Source organism: Myiozetetes cayanensis, unplaced genomic scaffold (assembly GCF_022539395.1).
Source record: "Myiozetetes cayanensis isolate MyiCay16 unplaced genomic scaffold, myiCay2020 scf17, whole genome shotgun sequence".
Lineage (NCBI taxonomy): Eukaryota > Metazoa > Chordata > Aves > Passeriformes > Tyrannidae > Myiozetetes > Myiozetetes cayanensis.
In genome coordinates, this window is record NW_026087378.1 from 8,342,273 (window position 1) to 8,361,576 (window position 19,304).

At 40.6% G+C, this 19,304-nt stretch overlaps 1 protein-coding gene across 8 annotated transcripts in view; it reads left to right on the top strand.

Moving 5' to 3' along the window:
* The window catches only part of EBF1 (EBF transcription factor 1), a 270,443-nt gene that overhangs the window by 193,112 nt on the left and 58,027 nt on the right, over window positions 1-19,304 (top strand). For 4 of the 8 annotated variants that reach the window (XM_050312000.1, XM_050312002.1, XM_050312006.1 and 1 more), the window contains exons 9-10: window positions 9,403-9,536; window positions 16,612-16,738. In XM_050312000.1, the coding sequence (XP_050167957.1) occupies window positions 9,403-9,536; window positions 16,612-16,738 (261 nt within the window). The remainder of the gene's footprint in view (window positions 1-9,402; window positions 9,537-16,611; window positions 16,739-19,304) is intronic. The other 4 variants (XM_050312001.1, XM_050312003.1, XM_050312007.1 and 1 more) reach the window with 1 other exon arrangement.

A 19,304-nucleotide genomic window follows, 5' to 3' on the forward strand; every position in this document is an offset into this window, starting at 1 on the left:
TAACCAGATGCAGTCTCCTTTCTGGACATGCCTATTGTTTTTAGAATAGTCATATTTGCTTAGCTGGGCTCTGTAACTTCATCAGCGGAAGTTAAATCAGTGGGAAGCCATTGAAATCGAAATGGGGAAGGCATAAGGGTTTTTTTCTACTCTTTTACTAACAAAACTTTTAAAGTCTATATTCAGATACAAAGGTGAAGTTCCATGCATGTATCACACCTTCGCCCCCTACATGGTATTGCCTTTGGCTTTGCCAGTTCATTCCTGTGCCTTTGCAAATAAAACCATGGGGTGGAGGAAGGAGTGAAGAAATAGAAGTGCAATGATTTGGGGGCTCACAGGAAAGCATTTATCTTGCTTAGGGTCAAAACAAGCCTGTGCATCCCTGAGGGAGGAGAGAGCAGTCGCTGGTTTGGTGTTGGGGTCTCGGCAAATGTGGCCCCAGTTGTGGAGCTGGAAGCACTGCCAGCATTTATTAGGCCCTATGCAATATTCTTGGATGTGCTGGTTTTTAATCCCATATCCCTGTGAACCTGAGCTGCTCAAGAGAACAGAGACTGTGGCAGTGCTGGAGCCGAGAGGCTGCCCTGGTTTAGGCAGGGAGCAATGTTTGGCCAAGGCCACCCACCACAGTTTCTTCGTGGCTAACTCAAAATGGAAGTCCTCCAATTCTGGGGCAAAAATAATGAATGCAAAAACTCATAGCTCAAAACCTGCACAAAATTTCCTGGGAACATAAAAAATCAGAGCAGTGTGTCAAAAAAAAAATCACAATTAAATTGTTACACTTCTTGAAAAATATATATATATTTAGAGAGAGAGTGCATATATATTTTTTCAAGAATAATAATACGTGTGTTGTTTTTATATATTAATGTTTTGGCTGAGCCTCTATATTTAATTTAACATAATTTCAAGTGTTTTTGCAACATTTCATTTTTCTTGGGGAATTTATTATTTGCCAAACAAACATGACAGACCTCTCTTTGAAGGTCAAGTTTTACTGACTTGCAGGAAGATATTAAGGACTCTGGCTGTTTTATTAATTTTTGGAAAGCAGGAGGTAGCTCTAAAAGTAAAACAAAACAAAAAAGAACCAAATAGGCAAGAAAGCTCCCAGCACTTCCTCTGTGATGTGAAAAGGTTTAAGAGAACGAATGATAATGCATTTCTTGCAGTCATATTGAGATAACTAAATTATTATTTTATGGAAATATTTTAAGTAAAATACACAGCAGAGGATTTTTGTAACAGGTCTCTCATTATTCTGGATTGCCTCCTTTTTCCATGCAGTCATATTTTTAGGCGCTGATCAACAACTGAGAGCTTTGGAAATCATTAAGGAAAGAGGAACACAGGGAACTCCATAAAATGTAACTTTGCTGGCTGAGGCATCAGCAAGGGTAAAAGAGAAACACTGGCTTAAGTCTTGATTGTAGGTGGAATGTTATCCCAGGTCATTTACATTTTCAATTCCCATTAATGGGAACTGAGCATCCAAAATGTTAGGCAGAAAATTCACAGCCAAGACCTTTAATTTCACTATTGGAAAACAGAAATTCACTTTAATTTCACTATAGGAAAACAGAGACAAAGGCAACCTTCCCTCCCTTCCCCCAACCTGGAGGGATCGCACGGCGCGTGTATTTTTGGTTCAGTGATTTCACCCAGTGCAGATGTCATGAAGAACCAGGAGGAGGTTGCCATTTTTGGCAGGGTGTTGTAATCTTTAAAGCCTGCACATGCTAAGTCCCGAATATCAAGGTGCCATAAAGGAGGGAGCTGGGAAGGGGCAGCAGGGCATCACATCCTCGTGCCTGTGTCGCATAAAGCTGCTGAGTTATCTGCTCGAGGGGGAAACCTCTGTTACCCGGTTTCCTGAGCAGCAGCTGCTCATTGTCAGGAGAGAATGGGAGAGAGAGCCGGCTGCGATATGCGAGAGGAAGGCAGGAAGATCATCACTTTAGTAAGATAAACAGCAAACACATTGTTTAGCTGAGGAGTGGAGATTTAATGCTCTGGTACAATGTGTAAAATCTCTACCCATTCCCTTTCCCTGCAGTGTCCATGACTAACCCTTTGGGCTGGTCCTGCAGCCTTTGCCTGTGCAGACTGGTTTCACAAACTTTAGTTGCTTTTCTGCTTGTGCTGGATACAGCTCCAAGAATGCCTCCACATACCAGGCTGGAGTGGCACCTTTGCCTGGGCACCAAGCTTTTTAGGGTTCAGCCTTTCAGCATGCTCAGAGTAGGTGAGCAGACTGTGGCAACTCTGCTTCTCAGGGATGAGAACATTATTTTGGGGAAAAAGAAAATAAAACCACACAAACCCCAAACAATCCTTCCCCTCAACAAAACAGACCAGCTCAACGCCTCCCTGAAATATTTGGTTCATTCTCTCAAACTAGCAAATTTTTGAAAAATGATAATTTTCAGTTCTGAAAAAACCCCCACGTTTTTCCCACGTTAAAATTGATCTATTAAAGTGCTTAATGTGGGAAATCCACAAGACCATTGCTGAATGGAATGACCCTTCTCTCCTGTGTAACACCTATGTAAATTTATAATTCAAAAAGGGAAGAAATAATGGGTTTTTCCCTTCTAAGGAGAAACATACCTTGCCAAACTGAAATTGCCGATCAAAAGAGGCCTTGAGGATTCCAACAAGTGCTGCACACCTTTATCTCCAGAGTGCTGTGGGGAAAGAATTTAGGCTCAGACCATTCCTGGGCACTGCCTTGCTCAGAGTGACAAACCCTACATGTTTTCAATAGCTGTGAGGTACCTGAGGGAAGATGTGTCTTGTGTGAGCCCTGCACTGCACAGGATGGTCCACGTGTAACCTCGCTGTGTTTGGAAATGGGAAGCCCCAGCTCCGTATACACTGCACAGCCCTTGGCAGCTTTGCATAGGGCATTACCCAACGATCTTAAAAAATTGAGTTCCTTACTCTGCAACGTCTTCAGCTGGGTTTTTAAGCACTTACTTGAGTGGTTTGTTGAATCACAAAGTCAGTAAGTGATGGTTTTGAGTGCTTACAACTGATTTGTGTTGATATTCTGAAAAGCAGTAGTTTGGTGAAAGCATTTAACAGGTTGCAGGATCAGACCCATAAACTGTGGGTTAATCTGTGGCTCATTTATTTATTTAGCTGGGAATTAGGTTTTACCCAAGGAAAAAAAAAAAGAAAAATTAAATTAAACTCCAGATATTTTCAGTACTTCCTCTAAGATGAGACATAAATTCCCTGTTCCTCTTAATTTCCAGTTTTAACTGCCTTTATGCAACTCTCCTTGCGTGTCACAATACTCTTAAAGAGAAGAAAAATAAAAGCATGTGCCCCATCATTTAAACTCCTGTTGTGATGCAGCAACTGTTGTCAGAGCCTCATCTATGGAATAATAGAGGATGAAACCACACTTCATGATAAAAACTGCAGGCGAGGTCATTCTTACAGTCACCAGCACAAACTGGATATTAATCATAGAACAAATACATTTCAGAAGCTAAATAAGAGCAGTCCCAGAGCCCTGCTGATAGCTGTGCATCCCACTAATTCACCTCAGTGAACATTTACCTCTAAGCTCAATTAACCCTTATTCCAAGGCCACCCATAAACTTTGTGGTAAATATGCTTTTTTTCCCTCCGGCCTCTGTTTTCTATCAGTGGAACAGATCATTTCTGTTGGAGGATAAGAAACTATCTCTGTTTAGAAATGCAGGTCCCTAATTAAGAGTATGAAATGTCCACTGTGTGTTTGTGAGGGGCTGGAATTGGTAGATTATTGATTCTGTAAATTCAGATGCTCCTGAGGGTGTCTGCTATTTCTTCTGTCATCAGGTGTTATTTGAGGCAGGAAGAAATGCTCAGGAGGCAGGTGGGTGGGGGTGTAGGGGAGAGCAATTTCCTAGTGCAATTGCCTGCACACAAAGTTGGTTGTTAAACGTGTGCAAGAAGCTAAGAGGAGACATCACTGCTGTTGTTTAGTTACTATTATTATTATTATTGTTATTAGTATTATTAGTACTGTTATTATTCTCCCTGCCAAGCATTGTTCAGAGGCAAATTGGAAATGTGGTAATTAGGCCCTGACTGGTAGTGTAGTACTCGTGTCCTGAGCCAAAGTTCAACGCCCTGAAATGAAATTTAAACCAATTAATCTGTTAGATTTTTATCGCTTGTCCGTGTTTTCTCAGCAATTCCCTCAGCACGTGGCCTTTGATCAACTCTCATACAAAAGCTAAAATGTGTGCCTGCTGCTAGCAAGATGGGGCTGACATTAACATGGCACTCATAAAACAATCAGAGCAGTGAAGCCCTCAAACAGACAGGGCATAGTAATATTTAATAAAAGCGCACACATAATCTTCAGAATTAGCATTTTGTGCCTTGCAGTACCTTTGGGAGAAGAGCTTTTATTTGTGGAGTGATCATTATTATAACAAAGAAGAGCTACCTAATAATTTCCACTTTAACTCTGCAATATGCCATGAGCATTTCTGAACCATTATGCTAAACTGTGGTGGGGTAATCATTTTATTGTCACAGTTTGAAGGAAGAAAAATCCTCTGTATATCAGTAGCTGGGAGGTGCAGGAACACAGGAACACACTGACACACAGAGCACACAACAGAAAACTTTCAGTTTTGCTCCCCACGTGCTGCAGTTGGTACCTGCCATCCTTTGTACGGGAGCTGACAAGATTTTAACAATGTGTATTCTGAGAAAAGATGAAGATTTCATAAGAACCTTGTTTCCCTTGAAGTCATTAAGGACTTTGCTCATAAATCCTTAACATTTATCGATAGAGACCTTAGCTTTGAAGTCAGTGGCAAAATTCCCGTTGGCTTCAATAAGTTTGGGATTGCAGTGCCTCCCTCTGACATCTCTATCTGTGAGCTCGACCTGCAGGAGCAGCACAGTGAAACATGTGAGAGGTGAGCACTGATTTGCCTTGATATTATGCAGAGAAGGAGAGCAGCTCATTAAAACTCAACCGCTGGGCCGTTTCAGCAGGTGGAGGATGTGGCCACGTCACCTTCAGCAAGGAGCTGCAAGGTCTGTGCCTGCAGTTGGAGGGTGATATTTAGTTTTCCCTCAGCCCCACAGCTGTTCTGAAAAGATGCAGTGAATGTAATGCTCTCACACTAGAAAGTTTGAAAATCTTGTCTGAGAGCTGGGCTACCAAACTCTATTGGTTCTGATTGCAGTGGGCTTCCAGTTGTTCATTTAAAAACAAAAAAAGTTTATATATGTAGGAATGTGTAACTATTCCTTTTTTTTGGTTATAATTGTTCTCTGGGCTTAAAGTCTGTTCATGTTATCAATCCTGTACACTTCACTGCCTTTATTAGAACTGGTCTAAGATGCTTCACTGCATTTTTTCCATCAGTGAAGCTTCAGACTTTGACTAAAATCTCATTTTCTACAGAAAAAACTAAATTTTATGTAACTTATTTCTATTTGTTTTAAAAACACCATTTTAGAAATGATGCTTTAGTGTTACAGAAGGGCATGAGAAGTGATAATATTTTGAAACAAAACATTTTGTTTTTCTTGGAAATATTGAAGATTGTTTTAGTTAATTCCAGATAGAGATTCTGGAACTTTGCATTCTGGAAAAAAAAAAATGTTCTGTATTTTGGTTTCTCTTCTGACCAAAACAAAATGTAGAAAAAGGTCTCCAAGTGAAAAGATTATTCTGCCTAGCTCTGTTTTTCTAGGGTTGCACAGAAGTAAACACCTTCCAGACAGCACTTTGGAAGTTGCCAAATGATTAACAGAAGAAGTATGAGGAGCTGAGGGGCTGAACTGGCCAGACATTTGTACCAGGGGCATAAATAGAGCTGAGGTCATTGCCTTGCCCCCCTCCCAGCATTACCTGTGGTGATGGGTAAATGGGACCCAATTCTTCCATCCTCCTTGGTAGCTCCAAGCAAAGGGCCTGGGAAGGCAAAGTTTTAGTAAGACCAATGTCCTGAATGACACTGGCTGTTGCAAATATGTCATTGTATAAACATATTTTGTGCCTTCAAAAACAGGTAGCAGTCTGGATGCCTCCCTCAGCACGTCTCCTCAGGCTTCCTTGGGATGCAGCCCTGGAGTGCAGCATCCCTGGCAGGGCAGCACCTTCCTGCAGCCCTTCCAATCTGTACAGACACTTGCATTGTAAATAAGAGAAGCCGTGTGGGGAAAGTTGGGAGGTCCCACTGGTTTTTGTGATATAGGAAAATAATGCCCTGAAATCTTTTGGGAATGCACAGTGCCCTCGCTCTGTCTCATTCTGTGCCTGCAAAGGGCACCATCCTGTCCTGCTTATTAAACCACCAAGTCCTGCCTTTCCATCCTCAGAGGAGATATCCTGGGCTATTGCCAGCAGTGTTGATGAGGCACTGATTCAGCACAATTTCTACATATTTAAATGAGATTACACGTGTGGTTGGTCACATTGACTTTGAGGGCGAGAGTGTCCCAGCGAATAGCTCGCAGAACCAGTTCAGCTCAGGGACCTGAGTGTCTGCCCAAGTCCCCCCAGCTGCCATGGATGAGACTCAGCATGTATTTGATAGGAAGCAAATACATGTATAACGTATCAGAATCAAACACATGTGAGAACAGACAGTGCAGCACCTTGTACCCCTGAGTGCAATGCAGGTACTGCAAAGAACATCACAAGGTAAACAGCAAGAACTTCAGTGGGGACTTATAACTGCACAGCAGTATCTTGCATTTATTTTAAAGATGAATTGAATTATAATTTTGAGTTGTAGAATCATTTACTTTGGAAAAGACCTCTAAGATCAATGAGTCCAACTGTAAACCCAGCACTGCCAAGCCTATCACTAAACCATGTCCCCAAGTGCCACATCTACACTGCTTTTAAATACCCCCAGGGATGGTGATTCAGCCACTTCCCTGGGCAGCCTCTTCCAGTGCTTGACAACCCTTTCAGCAAAGCCTGCATATGTTTTCTGTTAATGGCTTATGGTCTCAAATAGTTTTTATTCACTGGTATTTAGGAAAAAAATGTTGCTTGTAGTCTCTAAGAAAAGTAGCTCGTTCTCTGACACATGGGAAACTGATTATCTTTGGGTTTTATTGTGGGGGGTTTGTGTCCACAATCAACTTGGAATACTGAAAAGGGTGTAATTTGGAAGTGCTTTTAATTTTTATTTAAGAAAAAGTTTGATCCTGTGAAAGGGCTAGATGGCATTTTGAAAAGCTGCTTTCACTGTAAATCCGCTGCTGTGAGCTTGGCTGAAGGGAAAGCATTTGCTTTTGGACATTGCAATGGTTTTTATGCACAGTTTTATGCAAGTATCTTGAATCCAAATTAAACATATTGAAGTTACTTCTGTGTGCGCGCTACATTTTCATGACGGTAATGTTGGGATGTTTCTTTTGTTAGCTCATGTAAAAGTTAATGGCTGTGTTCTGCCAAGATCAGGGTAGGGTAATGATTTTTTTCTGCCTGTTTGTGTTTTTCACTGGAGCTGGCATCCCCAACAGCTTAAGTAGTGGAAAAGTTTGTGCCTGACACTTACAACCTCTCGTAGGTAGGGACAGGGTCTGTTTGCTCCCCATACATGCCTGCCATCCCCTGTGCTATGAGTGCAGCAGTGTCCACAGAAACACCCACTGCTAAGGGTGACTCAACAGCTCCCTTTCCAGCTCCCTCCTGCTTCTCAGCTCCGTGCCTGCCCGCCCTGCCCGGAGGCTGGGAGGAAGGAGCTTCTCAGCAGCCACACTGACTCTTGCAATTAGCTCCAACCAACCAGAACTTCACTAAATAATCATAAAGATGCTCAGGGTCTCTTTAGCACTTTATGTCTGGAGCATTTTAAATTAGGCTTCTGTGAATAAGTCAATTTTCTGTCTTTACAATTAGAAGAATTTAGGACAGGGGCTGTGCCTCATTAAGTAATTCACCACACAGCCACATTAAGTAACTCATGGGTGCAAGGGTGTTATCCTGCATGGTGCTAACATGTGGGTGGCTTTCACACTCCTATCTTCCTAGTAAATCCTTACTAGGATGAAGTGCCTGGGTGCTCTTCCTTGAGAACGTCATCTAATACTCCAAGTCACAAACCAAATTAGCAGCTCAGCCAGCCTTCCCACCAAGCAGCAATTCACAGCCAAATGCCAGCAACCCTAAAATGAGAGGTATATATGCATATATATATATATACACACACATATATATTTTCAGCTAATGAAGTTCTGCTGGTTGACACTGCAGAATCAGAATAGGCAATGGCAGCCCTTCATGAGTTCACAGTGCAGCCAGCCTCTTCCCTCTGCTGAGGCCTGGGTTCTTTTCTAAAGGAAAGAATCTTTCTTTCCAGTGCTGATGTTGACTGGTGATGTTAGGCTGCTCCTTGAATCTGTTTTTCATGACTAATAAAATTGCTGCAGTGTCTACTTTACTTAAATGTTACCTCATGGTATGGTGTGGTATTCTCATCTCGTGCTATATGGGCAAGGAGAAGTTGGTGGCATTTGGGGTGGAGTGGCTTCTTTTCATCAACCTCTGTGACCACCCTGAAACTCCACAGCAAAAAGTTACCCAGGGCTTTTGCCTAACTCAAGTTATGTTATTCCTGTTGCTTAGGGACAGTTAAATTCTGAGTTACCCCATTACTGCAGAGAAGGTGAATCAGTATGTGAGTGTTTGTATTGCCCTAGCCCACCAATATTTGAGCTGAGCCTGCTTCTGCTGACATCATCTTAAACCAGAAGCTTTTACTGCAAGATGTAAGGTGACTGCTTTGAGCAGTGCCTCTCATTTATCCCATAGATGCAACACAACTGGAATGACTGTATGGCAGGGCTGTGGGGTTTGGTTTGGGTTTTTTTGTAATAGCCAAAGCATTAATCATGGCAGAATGCTTTAATACTCAAACAACATGGATCTGATTGCAGAATAGTTGAAGAAATGCTGAGGGTTACACCCTTTATTATTTAGCCAATTATTTTCCCATCATATTTATGGGAGTTTCCTTGATGAATTTGAGTTCTGATGGATAACAAAGCAGACTTACCAGTGATTGTTTTATGAACTCAGGTCATGCACATTTCATATAGAATAAAAAAAGGGATTTGTCCTGATTTCCAAGTGGTCTCTGCCCATCATGCTGTGATTTTTTTGTTAATGTAGGATTAAAATTTTTTTTTCGATGCAGATAATAAAACCAAACAGAAATTAATTGAGAAAAAAAATGCTTCCAAAGATATAGTTTGAGGTCATGCACATGTACTAGAAAGAACGTGATTGCTGAAATCTTTTTCTTAGGAAGGGGGGAAATGAAAGCTCCTTTTATTTTATTTTTCTCACGTCTTCTATCATTAAAATCCGGTTCTAACAGCAGAATACTTCTCTTTTTCATGTGTGTTGAAAAGCAGCTACACCATGTATCAAAGCCATCAGTCCAAGTGAAGGATGGACTACAGGAGGTGCCACTGTCATCATCATAGGAGACAATTTCTTTGATGGGTTACAGGTCATATTCGGCACCATGCTGGTTTGGAGTGAGGTAGGTGTTGTCTGAACGGTAATGTCTAATAGCTTTGTCTCGCTTACAGCCAGCCTGTCCTTTCTCTATGCCACATGCTAAATCAGCAACAAATGTTGAGACATGAATCCTTTCCTCATTCAGGTTTATGAAAATAATTAGTCAAATTTACCTGTGGCAGAAATCCCTTATAGCCAGGGGATTTGCATCTCCTCTCGCTGGCCCAGAATTTAGCTCAGTGGATTTTATTACAAGAAAAGGGAAGGATAAATGCCTGTGTGAATAATTCTGCATTTAGCACTACAATAGCTAAGGGCCCACAGGAAACAAACATTTAGGTGATCCTGCGTTCCAGGGAAATTGGCTGCTTGCAGCTACAGCTCAGTGAGGTGGAGACTGCAGAAATAAAGCCTCTGAATAGCCTATCCTTAAAATGTGGATTCTTGATCATATTTGCAACCAAATACACTGTACTGTATCCACAGTGGACTCATCATACCTACCAGAGGCCCCTGTAGTTTCATAGTAACCTTTTTTTTGCTTCTTACCTACTTTTTGCTATTACTGTTTCTCCCAGTTCCTTAAATCCTCTCTTCTCCCTGCACATAATTAATCACGGAGTCTGATATTCCCCAAAAGCCTGTGAAAAGTTAAAACCCAGGCAGCGTCACCCCAATGGCCCCATCCAGTGTGCAGGGCCATAGAAGCCGTGGCAGAGCTCCCCACTGGCACAGGGAGGCAGCTCCAAGGAAGGGTTTACATTTTGCATTTGTGGCTCTTCAAAAGCATTTGGGAGGTTTAACAAGAAATTGTTGTTTTCGTTACTTTAATTCTGAAATAAACATGCTAACAGACAAACCAACCTCTCTAAAGTATCTGTACAATGCTTCCCAGTAACGAGAGGATCTTGTGATGATTTACCTCCTGTCCTATAACTATTAGATCAACAGTATAGCTTAATTCATATCCAGCACATTCCCCCTACTGATTCCATCGCACATATGGCAGTGTTTTTTCCACGTGAAGAGTATTCTCTAATGTCCTTCATGGGCTTCACTGTTCTCTCTCCCTCTCTCATCCTTCCACTTGAGGACAAGTGTGGATGAAAGGGCATTCCAGAAAAGGAGATATAGTAAATGAGCCCTATTCTGAAGCCCTTATGTGATCATGAAAGTGCCCCCTGGGTCCAGTGTAAGCATTTTGTGTGTTAGTATTGAAGCCATTATGTCTACAGACGTTTAACAGGGAAAGGTGAAGAGGCTGGGAGGAAAGTGCTCTGATTTTGGTACTGCAGAGTTGGATCTTTCATTATAAATCTTGATTCTATTTATTAGAAAAAGCCATTAATTGGCAATTTCTAATCTCAGGAGAGTGAGTGCTGGTCAAAACATTGTTGCTGATGGTTGCAAGGCCTTATCATAAAATGAATAATACTAGAGGGGGTCCAGACCAAAGCCAGCCTGTTGGCTGTGAATGCTGTAAGGGGCTGCAAGCTGGTGTTGAGTGAAAAATGTGTCACTGTCTCTCGCTTACAGAATTGTTCCTTGTTTCATAACCTATGGGAGGAGTAGAAAATCCTATAGGGGAAAAGAAATTCTTTCTAAAAGAAGCAGACAAACATGATAAACAAGTGCAGAAATGCATGAGCTGTCTGAGTGATCCCTAAATAATAGTGATCTATAAATAATTCAAATTACACATACAAGCCACCTATGAAGTACAAAATAAGTTCTTTCATTTGCCTTCCCATTTCTAAAAATGTCTAGAGCATTTTCAGTACCCATGAAGAGTATTTTTGTTTTATTTTAATAGAGTATAAAATTGAACTGTCAATCCTCTGAATTTCAGTCCATTTTAAACTTGGAGCAGGTTCATCCTGAGTTGCCAGTCAGGCCCAGTTTTGGGCAAACCTCTCCAGGTTATTTTGTCATTGAATTCTGGATGAATTTTAAAGTTCATCCTGTTGTTTTATGAATCCAAAGAAAACATAATTTTAACAGAGCTGCAGAAAATCCCAAACAAAACTAGATAGGCAGAAACTAAAGAAAAAGAGTGCGTCTTGCAGAGCATTTTCACATGGATTTTTCTAGCTTCACTTCCAGTTATAATTGCAGATGGTTTGGAGGATGAAGTCTTATATTTAAATTAAGCATCATTTTGCTACAGACTTTTCATGGGACCTTGGGCAAATCACATAATCTGCTTAAAGTTCAATTCCCTTTCTCTAACACAGTAATAAGATTAGTCACCTTCTTTGGAGAGGTGCTGTGAAGATAATTATCGTAAAGGTCCTATATTACTCAGATTTTATTATAGCAAAATCCATGTAAATACCTGAGCTGCATGGATATTTAAAATATAAATCCTACCACAGTTCAGAGGCAGAGTTAAAAGCAAAAAAAAAAGCAAAAAGTTGTTCATCTTAAGAGTGAGTTTGTTGCTGTCAAGCAGCATATGTTATAAATAATTTGAAATGTAAATAATATATTTTTAATTTATTTTACATGTATTCAAGTTTTGTAATTGAAATATTTATATGCTTGAAATGGAGTTGACTGTGTTAAAAAAAAGGAGGTTTAAAATGGTTTCTGAAACACATATTTATTATTTAAACATATATTTTAGCTGTAAACACTCTAACATAATTGCAACCTTTCTCAACCAGGGAGAACTAAATAAAAACTTAATTTGTCACATTAATTTTGTGCAGAAATGCAGATACCCTAAGCCAGTAGGTTCAATTAATCCATGCCTCCCATATTACTTTATGAAAATTACTTTAAGAGCCCTTGATATTTTTAGAATTCAGCAAAATGAGCCACCTAATGCCTTTTTTTTCCAAGGGACTTTTGTAAGCGACAAACAAACAGTGCTGGTATATCGTGTGCACATGCTGACTGTGGACAGACAACTCCCTGCAAACAGTCTGTTTGCCAGACAGACTCTGCCTGTCTGTTTGTCCAGTCCACAGACAGACAGAGCTGTTATTTGGAGGTTTTTACCCAGGTTCTGGGTCTGTGTGTTATTGCAAATATTCCAAATAGGAGCTGCTGATAAGAATCCTCTGTTGCTTCTCTCTCTTATGGGGTGCTGAAAATCCAAGAGTCAAGTTTCAGGGCAAATACACGATTGTGAAGACAAAATTAGTTTCTTATAAATATTCCACAGTATTTGCTTAAAATGAACTATTTCTTCAAACATTTTCCTGCCAAGAACATTCCTCCAGCTGTACAGAGTCAGCTGGAAACAACTTCTTTTTCTTTTATATTAAGAAAAGATGAAGCACTGGAACTTTTTTTTTTTTTTACCTTTGTACAGCACAAAAACAGAGGATGATTTTTTGGTCTGGTGGTTTGTTGTTTTTTTGGGTTTTTTTTACTGCTGCTGAATCAAATTCTGTGACATAGTTTTTTTATTTTGCTTTTTATGTTTGTTATTGATTTTGGAAGTCTCTGTTTTTGAGTGCTTATTTTGGAGCTCTGACTCATTTTTAAAAAATGAGTAGGCACCCTCTTTTTGCAAACCAAGGCTTATTAAGCAGCATCTGGATGCCCAGAACTGAGGCATGCAAAGTCACTGGTTGTTTTTTAAAATATAGGCACCTCAAGGGTTCTGTTCTCACTGAAAGCTGTCATTACCTTCAGTTGGTGGGATTTTTCTTCATTCCTCTCCTAATGGTCCTCTTCACACAGAGTCAAAGTCAAATTTATGACTGATTGTCACCATTTCCCTAACCACAAACCAGAGCTCAAGCATGCAAAAATAAACTAGTGACTCAGATTAATGACATCTCCTTATAAAATGTCACTTTTAAAAAAAGAAAGTAACCTGGCACTCTGGAGAGTGTGAAATGATGCTGTATCACACAAGAATGTCTAGAATATATTAGCAAACCACAGAAAGAGGCTTGTTGTACACACTCAACCCAAATGTGTTTTGGATTTTGAAGGACATGCACTTCCCACCATTCTGAAGATCTCCACCTCAGGTTTTAATGCAACCCACTGCGTGTCCCACATGACATGTAGGAATTTATACCAAACATCTAATGCAGTTGCCAGGTAGCTTTATGTCCAGCTCCGTTTCTCACTTTGCTAAAAGCTGGAATGGCGGAGAAAGATGGATCTGGGATTTTGGCCGATGAGTTCATGTCCAAATCACAGGTTAATACCTTGCTCGAGATTTACATTGAAAAAATGTATTCATAAATGTACATAACTAATGTTCAGGAATTCTTTGTTCTTGGCATGTCTTGCTATGCTTGTTTTGATGTCTGTTAATGCACCAAGAGTTCCCAGGTGAGGTGAGAACACAAAACTGGCCATGCTGGGTCACACAAGGAGGTTCATCTCACTCAGTATCTTGTGTTTGGCATTGGGCAAGGAAACAGATGTCTGTAAAAAAAAATGGGATGAGCATGTCATGATGCTTCACCAAAACTCTCTACCAACTGTTTGGGGCTCAGAGGCTTCCACAAGTTGTGTCTTTACTTTTAATATCCCTGCACTGTAGTAGCTCACCCCTTCCAGATGCTTTACATGAAAATATGACACAGATTATGTCTTGAAGTGTGAAAGGATAATAGGGAAAGGTGGAATGAGTTCTCAGTGTAAGACCACAGGTTGACAATGTAGACACAGGAAAGCATCCCATAATCCTGGAGTTATTGAAGTCAGGGGCAGATTTGCTTTTGCCATGGGCAGGTCTGGAGTGCCCAGAGCTGTTCAGCACCAGTTGGGTCGGTCACAGGGGTTGCAGAACAGGGCCAGGGCAATTTGGAAAGCTGGTCCCAGTCCACAGCACAGATCCTGGCAGCTTTGTGGATCAGAGTTTGAGACCGAAGGTGGGTTCCACAGGGCACGTTTCCATGCATAAGGGAATCTTGTTTGTCCCTTAAAGACAAATGGCAGCAGTATAGGGAACTCCTGGTATGTAACCAAGCTGGCCAGTTCCCCTCTGTGTGTGTACCTCCCAGGCTTTAGTTCTAGAGAAGGGAGGAATAAAATACATCCTGAGCATCCTAAACCATAGGACTTCAGACATAATGTTCACCCTTTGGGAATGTGTGGGCGACATTATTGTATATTTGTGGTTTTAAACATAGTTAAACTTATTTACTTCAGAGCACAAAGGAAAACCAAACTGTTTGTGGAGAACAAACCAGGAAACTTGCCTAACTCTCCCCAGCTCTCTGTAACAATGGACCATAAATAGGTCAGACATTTCTTGGGAACCAGGGAAGATGAGTATTGGAAAATGCCACAAATTATGTTTAAGGAACATTAAAGTGGTGACAGACCAGTAAATGCTGGGAAATTCAAAGATACAACCAGAAGCTGCCTGTATAGCTCATGCCAGAATGGGGGTGAGGGATAGAAAGCTCATGCTGATGTAGTAAGATGAGCATTTTAACCTTTTCTAATAAAGTCCCTGGCTGTTTTTACAAATATTTTTTCCCTAAAAATGCCATAAAACTTTTCTCATCTTGCCAGTTCACCCAGTTAACTAGAACCACTTGAGGATGGGATTTATCTCAGTTATGTTTGGCTGCCTGCAGCTAAGCATCTGGTCTAAACTTGTCATCTTGGTTCACTGGAGGAAGGTAGATGCTTCCAGAGTGTGGCTTATCCCAACATGAGTGAGAGGTGTCTAAAGCACTAGAAATCAGTTGCTACTTGGCAGAGCTTTCTGCCTCTGCTGACTTTGAGGGCATGGAGAGAACTGGCTTGGAGTTTTGGGCTTACGTCAGCCCAGCTGTAAGACAACTCAGTTCAAGTAAAAGCATTCCTTGGAAGTTTGGTTTTTGGTTTTGTCTCCATTTTAGTTTTGGAATTTTTTTTTTTAACCCAATTGATAGAGTGAGTAATTTAGAAAAAAAAAGGCAAGTTTCTTTTAAAAACAAATAAGTTTCTAAATCACAAAATCTAAATTTTGAAGCAGAGCCTTAAAACAGGTTCTTTGGAGCTCACAAACAATAAGACATTAATCCTTCCATGATAATTTCTAATATGACATATGGCTTCTGACTTCTTCAGATCTGAATAACTTTTGGAGCATTTGATGCTGGTAGTTTTGGTTTTAATGTTCAGTGTGATTTAAAATTAATTTTCTTATTTTAAATATGGAGAGCTTCCTACTGTGTATGCCATTTCCCTCTGTAGCACAGATGGCTCTCAGACAAATATTACTCTCCTTCTGTGCTTTTTTTTAGTGTGCCCTAAACAAAGAAGTGGTTAAAAGTCTGGTTTTCGGTAGGACCTTACAACAATGCTGAAACATTTGGTTCCTAGTAAAACAAGATTAAAATTAGCTTTTTATTTAAAAAACCTATTGAAATTTATTCCGTAATACAGTACATGATTCAATTAAGAGATGTCTGGATGGGGTGTTCATGGCTTTGCTCACTATCAAGGTGGGTTATGATCTTAGTCTTGTTTGCCTCTTTAGAGGTGTGTTCATGTGCCACAGTCAGAGAAGGAGACTGTGCCAGAGCTGTATCCTTGTTGCTGGACACAGTCTTGTCACCTTTTCTATGCATCTCTTTTTACTGTTCTTGTCTGAGAGATTTGAGTTAACCTGCCATGAATCAGTGAACTCCTGGATGCTCTACTATCTCTTCCAGAGACTATGTCTTAAATCCAGTCCAGAATTTAAAACCCTGGGCTTGGGCTGTGCCGTGAATCTCAGCCTGGGCTTGTGCCGTGCCGTGTTCACACGTGTAACCACGTGTCATTTATCAGTCAGGTTTGTTGGACACCATCATGACCTCAGTGTTCACCTGAGCAAACACAGTCCTGCTGCTGTGACTGAAGTTATTGCATTAAGCCAGGACTAATGCTTGTACTAGGAAGCAAGTGCCTGCCATGTGTGAGAACAGAAATAACGTTGTTATGGCTGAGGAAGAGAATGCCTGTAAATATTGTAGTCACTGGCTTTTGTGTGGGTTACATCAAGATTGTATTCAAACACTGACAGGTTAATTACATGTTTCAAAGCTTGTTTACTGTGATCTGAGAGGAAACTGTTATTAAAGAAGTGTTCAGCGTCTAACAGTGCTTTCTTTCTCTTTCTTCTCCCTTCTCAATGTTTTCTCTAGCTGATTACTCCACATGCTATCCGTGTACAGACGCCTCCCCGACATATCCCAGGGGTTGTAGAAGTCACATTGTCCTACAAGTCTAAGCAGTTTTGTAAGGGAACGCCTGGAAGATTCATTTACACAGGTAAGGATGCTTTAGTAGTACTAGATACAAGGTGGAGAAATAGGGCAGGCAATGTATCACACTTTTTAGGGTATGTATCACACTTCTGCTTTCATCATTTTATTATTTTGGCTGAGGATGTCACTGAAGGCTCCACTTTGAGGTTGGATTCAGAAATGGATGACTCTGGGGATGAGTCTGAAAACATACCAGCGTGGGATTTTTGTTTACTTGCTTTTCCTTGCAGTGGGGCAGCTCTTTACCCAGGAGGGGGGAGGATGGAAGGAAACAGATACTTTTGTACTTAAAAAGAGGAAGAGTGCAAACACAAAGAGCCACACACTAGTGCAGTCACAAACCTATCCTCCAAGAAGGATCCTGCTAAATATCTTCATCTTGTGCTGTCCAGCAGGTACTGGAAGTGTTTAAAGCAGGTGCCTGTTTGCCTGCCCAGCTCACCAGAACACACTTGTCTCTGACTTCCAGGGAGGTTAAGTAGCTCTTATCCCAGCCAATGCTGCAGACACAGTGACTTGCAGTGTGTTTTGGGGTGGTTTCCCACACTGGAGACCGCTAAGTTGAATGACTGAAGAATTATTAAGCAAACCCCCACATTAGGACATTGCAGATGCTTTCAGTGTTAAACCACTCTCAGCAGTTGTAAGAATGGCCTGGGAAACAAATCAAGTTGCACCTAACTTTTAAAAAGAATGTGTGTCAGTGATTCCTCAGAAGGTGTGCATACTACAAGGATTAATGACTTTGTCCAGGTTTTGATGTTCTTGTTGTTCACATATGCAGACAGGGCTACTGCTGTAATTGTTTGCCTGCACTGTGGTTCAGCACAGTCCAATGCAATTCACCTCCTCATCCTTGATTTTCCCAGAAACTTTAAGAACAAGATATATCATAAATACTTGTGAATATGAGGCATTCTGAATTCCACTGGGCATATATATTGCTTCAGCTGTCAATTTATACACAGGGACTCGAGGCAGAGGAGAAAATTCTGTGCTCCAGCTGGGCAGCAAAGCTCTTATTTGAATTTTCTTAACACTAAGCAAGTTGAACAAAGGTGCCTTATAAAAGCTCTGTTGTCTTTTTCAAACACCCTCTCCCCCAGTTGGGATTACGCACTGGGTTTCTTTAAACTGGCTCTTAAAATGTTCATGTGTTGCCTTGCTGGCCAAGCAGCAGGCACTTGTGGAGGCTGTGTGTGTTTATTTGGGAGCATTATGGTTTCAGCAGTGTGTGAGAAATCTGTATATTGGACAATACACACCATATCAAAAAAGTTATTCAGAGTTTGAACAGTGTTGGAACAAAAGAAAAAGCTAAGGGTCAAATTGCAACTGGTGCAAATTGGTGGTGTGTGACATGTAACACGGCCAGAACTCTGGACTGTCTGACCATGAAGCCTTTCCCTCCTCACTTTCTTACTTGCAGTAAGTTGTGCTGCCCTGCTTTTTGTCACCTCACTGGGGTGAGTGCACCTGGGCCTGGTGAAATGGCAGGTGTGGTAGGAGAAGGAGAAGAAAGGGGGGAAACCTGCACCTCTCGACTTTGCAAAGAAATTTCTTACAATTTTCGGGGGGGTTTAAATGTAAAAATGGCTTGGACCCGTTTTGGTGTTGCTTTCAGATCATCATTCATTACCCTTTCCAGTAAAAAGGAGGGCAGCAATTTAGCTTATCTACCCAGAAGCAGATGGCTGAGTGTGGAAATCAGGTGTCCAAGTAGGGAGAGTGATTCCATATACGCATTTTCAGGTTGGTGTTTAAAACACATTATTTTTAATACAAGAAATTCAAGTTATGAAATTCTAAACAATAATGATAAAATCAAAGGTGATGCAGTTCATGGACAATTCTCTTGCTTATGCAATTACTTATGGAGTTACAATAGCTAACAGAAAACCTATTTTGACTTAAATCCTACCTCACACAATTTGCATTTTCCTTTTAGAGGCAGCCTGAACTTAAATGTGGCTTTTTAAAAAGGACTAAATGAAACTAAAATAAAAACAATTAATGCATCCTGACCTTCAGAAGTGCCTTCCAGCCCTTTAAACAAAATGCAGGTTCAGTACACGCCTGCCGATTAGTTTTAGTTAATTGAAAATTATAGGATTGACCCAAGAGGAAAATTTTGTTTGCACTCCAATCACTTTTACAAATTAAGGAAAATTACCACAATTTTGTTTAGCTAAGGTTTCACACTGAGTTCACGAAATTAGCTCAGCCATCCCAACAAAGTCAGCACTTTGTTAGTGAGCACTAGAAAAAAACTAATAGTCTATGGTGTGTACAAACGAAGCATAGAAAAAGCTATGATGCTTTAGAGAACTAGGCCAAGTGGTTTTAATTAGGATTATTGGTTCATTGTAAGTTTTGAAGAACAATCAAACTAGCAGATTAGCTGTTTCTTTTAAAGCTAGAATTTCTTGCCATTCATTTTTCCCATGAGAACTTGTTTTAACTCCCACATAGCACTATTTTTTTTTTCTTTTTTTTTTTTTTTTTTTTTTTTTTTTTTTTAACAAGGCCTGCAGGAAATGGACCAATTGGAAGTTGGGATACAGTAACAT